The sequence below is a fragment of the Callorhinus ursinus genome, unplaced genomic scaffold, assembly GCF_003265705.2.
Source record: "Callorhinus ursinus isolate GAN/ISIS: 27379988/994484 unplaced genomic scaffold, GSC_fseal_2.0 scaffold2, whole genome shotgun sequence".
NCBI lineage: Eukaryota > Metazoa > Chordata > Mammalia > Carnivora > Otariidae > Callorhinus > Callorhinus ursinus.
In genome coordinates, this window is record NW_027397064.1 from 105,583,518 (window position 1) to 105,585,211 (window position 1,694).

Here is a 1,694-nt window from a genome sequence, read left to right on the forward strand (position 1 = left end):
CTTGCAGGATGTAGTTTAGTGCATAGGGAGATATTTACACTTTAAATATTCTACTGTTAACTGAATACCACTCTGTAATTGCAAAAAAAAAAAAAGTTGCAGCTGTTTTGTTGACATTCTGGATGCTTCTAAGTAAATACAATTTTTTTATTAGTAAAAAAATAAAAAAAATAAACATTGTACTGGAAAGGAGAAGTGTTTTTTTAAAGATACAGAGCGGAGAGAGTGAGGAGGTTGCCTCTGGCTCTCGCTCTCACAACCACTGCAGTACATTGAGCTCCATAGAGACAGCGCCGGGGCAAGTGAGAGCCAGACGGACGCTGGGCGACTCTGTGCCTAGCTAAGGAAAATAATTAAACATGGGCAAAGGAAATCCTAAGGAGCTGAGAGGCAAAATGTCATCACACGCATTCTTTGGGCAAACTTGACGAGAGGAGCACAAGAAACAGCACCCAGATGCTTCAGTCAACTTCTCAGAGTTTTCTAAGAAGTGCTCAGAAAGGTGGAAGACCATGTCTGCTAAAGAGAAAGGAAAATTTGAAGACATGGCAAAGGCGGACAAGGCCCGTTATGAAAGAGAAATGAAAACTTATATCCCCCTTAAAGGGGAAACAAAAAAGAAGTTCAAGGATCCCAATGCACCCAAGAGGCCTCCTTTGTCCTTTTTCTTGTTTTGTTCTGAGTATCGCCCAAAAATCAAAGGAGAACATCCCGGCCGATCCATTGATGATGTTGCAAAGAAACTGGGAGAGATGTGGAATAACACTGCTGCAGATGACAAGGAGCCTTATGAAAAGAAGGCTGCTAAGCTGAAGGAAAAATATGAAAAGGATATTGCTGCATACTGAGCTAAAGGAAAGCCTGATGCGGCAAAAAAGGGAGTTGTCAAGGCTGAAAAGAGCAAGAAAAAGAAGGAAGAGGAGGAAGATGAAGAGGATGAAGAGGAGGAGGAAGATGAAGAAGAAGATGATGATGAATAAGTTGGTTCTAGAACAGTTTTTTTTTCTTGTCTATAAAGCATTTAACCCCCCTGTACACAACTCACTCCTTTTAAAGAAAAAAATTGAAATGTAAGGCTGTGTAAGATTTGTTTTTTAAACTGCACAATGTCTTTTTTTGTATAGTTAACACACTACTGAATGTGTCTTCAGATAGCTCTGTCATGGTGGTATTTTCAACAGCCGGTAACCTTGCCTGGTACAGTATGGGAGCTGTAAATTGGCATGGAAATTTAAAGCAGGTTCTTGTTGGTTAGTTATATATGGGGATGGTAGTTTTTCATCTTCAGTTGTCTCTGATGCAGCTTCTACGAAATGACTGTTGTTCTGTCATGTTAACTGAATACCACTCTGTAATTGCAAAAAAAAAAAAGTTGCAGCTGTTTTGTTGACATTCTGAATGCTTCTAAGTAAATACAATTTTTTATTAGTAAAACAATATTATACTGGAAAGGAGAAATGTTTTTTAAAGATTTATTTATTTGAGAGAGCGAGCGAGCACACAAGTGGTGGGGAGGAGTCAAAGAGAGCTTGAGAGAAAAGGACAGTCAGACTCCCTCCTGAGTGGGGAGCTCGCTTGATCCCAGGACCCTTACATCGTGACCTGAGCCAAAGCCACATGCTCAAATGACTGAACCACCCAAGTGCCCTGGAAAGGAGAAATATTTAGAATTAATTTCTAACCTTTCAACCTAA

At 39.8% G+C, this 1,694-nt stretch overlaps 1 protein-coding gene across 1 annotated transcript; it reads left to right on the plus strand.

Moving 5' to 3' along the window:
- The first annotated feature begins 222 nt into the window (after window positions 1-222).
- On the plus strand, window positions 223-1,073 carry LOC112811242 (high mobility group protein B1-like). Its single transcript, XM_073905458.1, is given in 1 exon segment — window positions 223-1,073. A coding segment is annotated over 1 exon segment (489 nt). The 5' UTR covers window positions 223-359; the 3' UTR covers window positions 849-1,073.
- The last annotated feature ends 621 nt before the right edge of the window (window positions 1,074-1,694 follow it).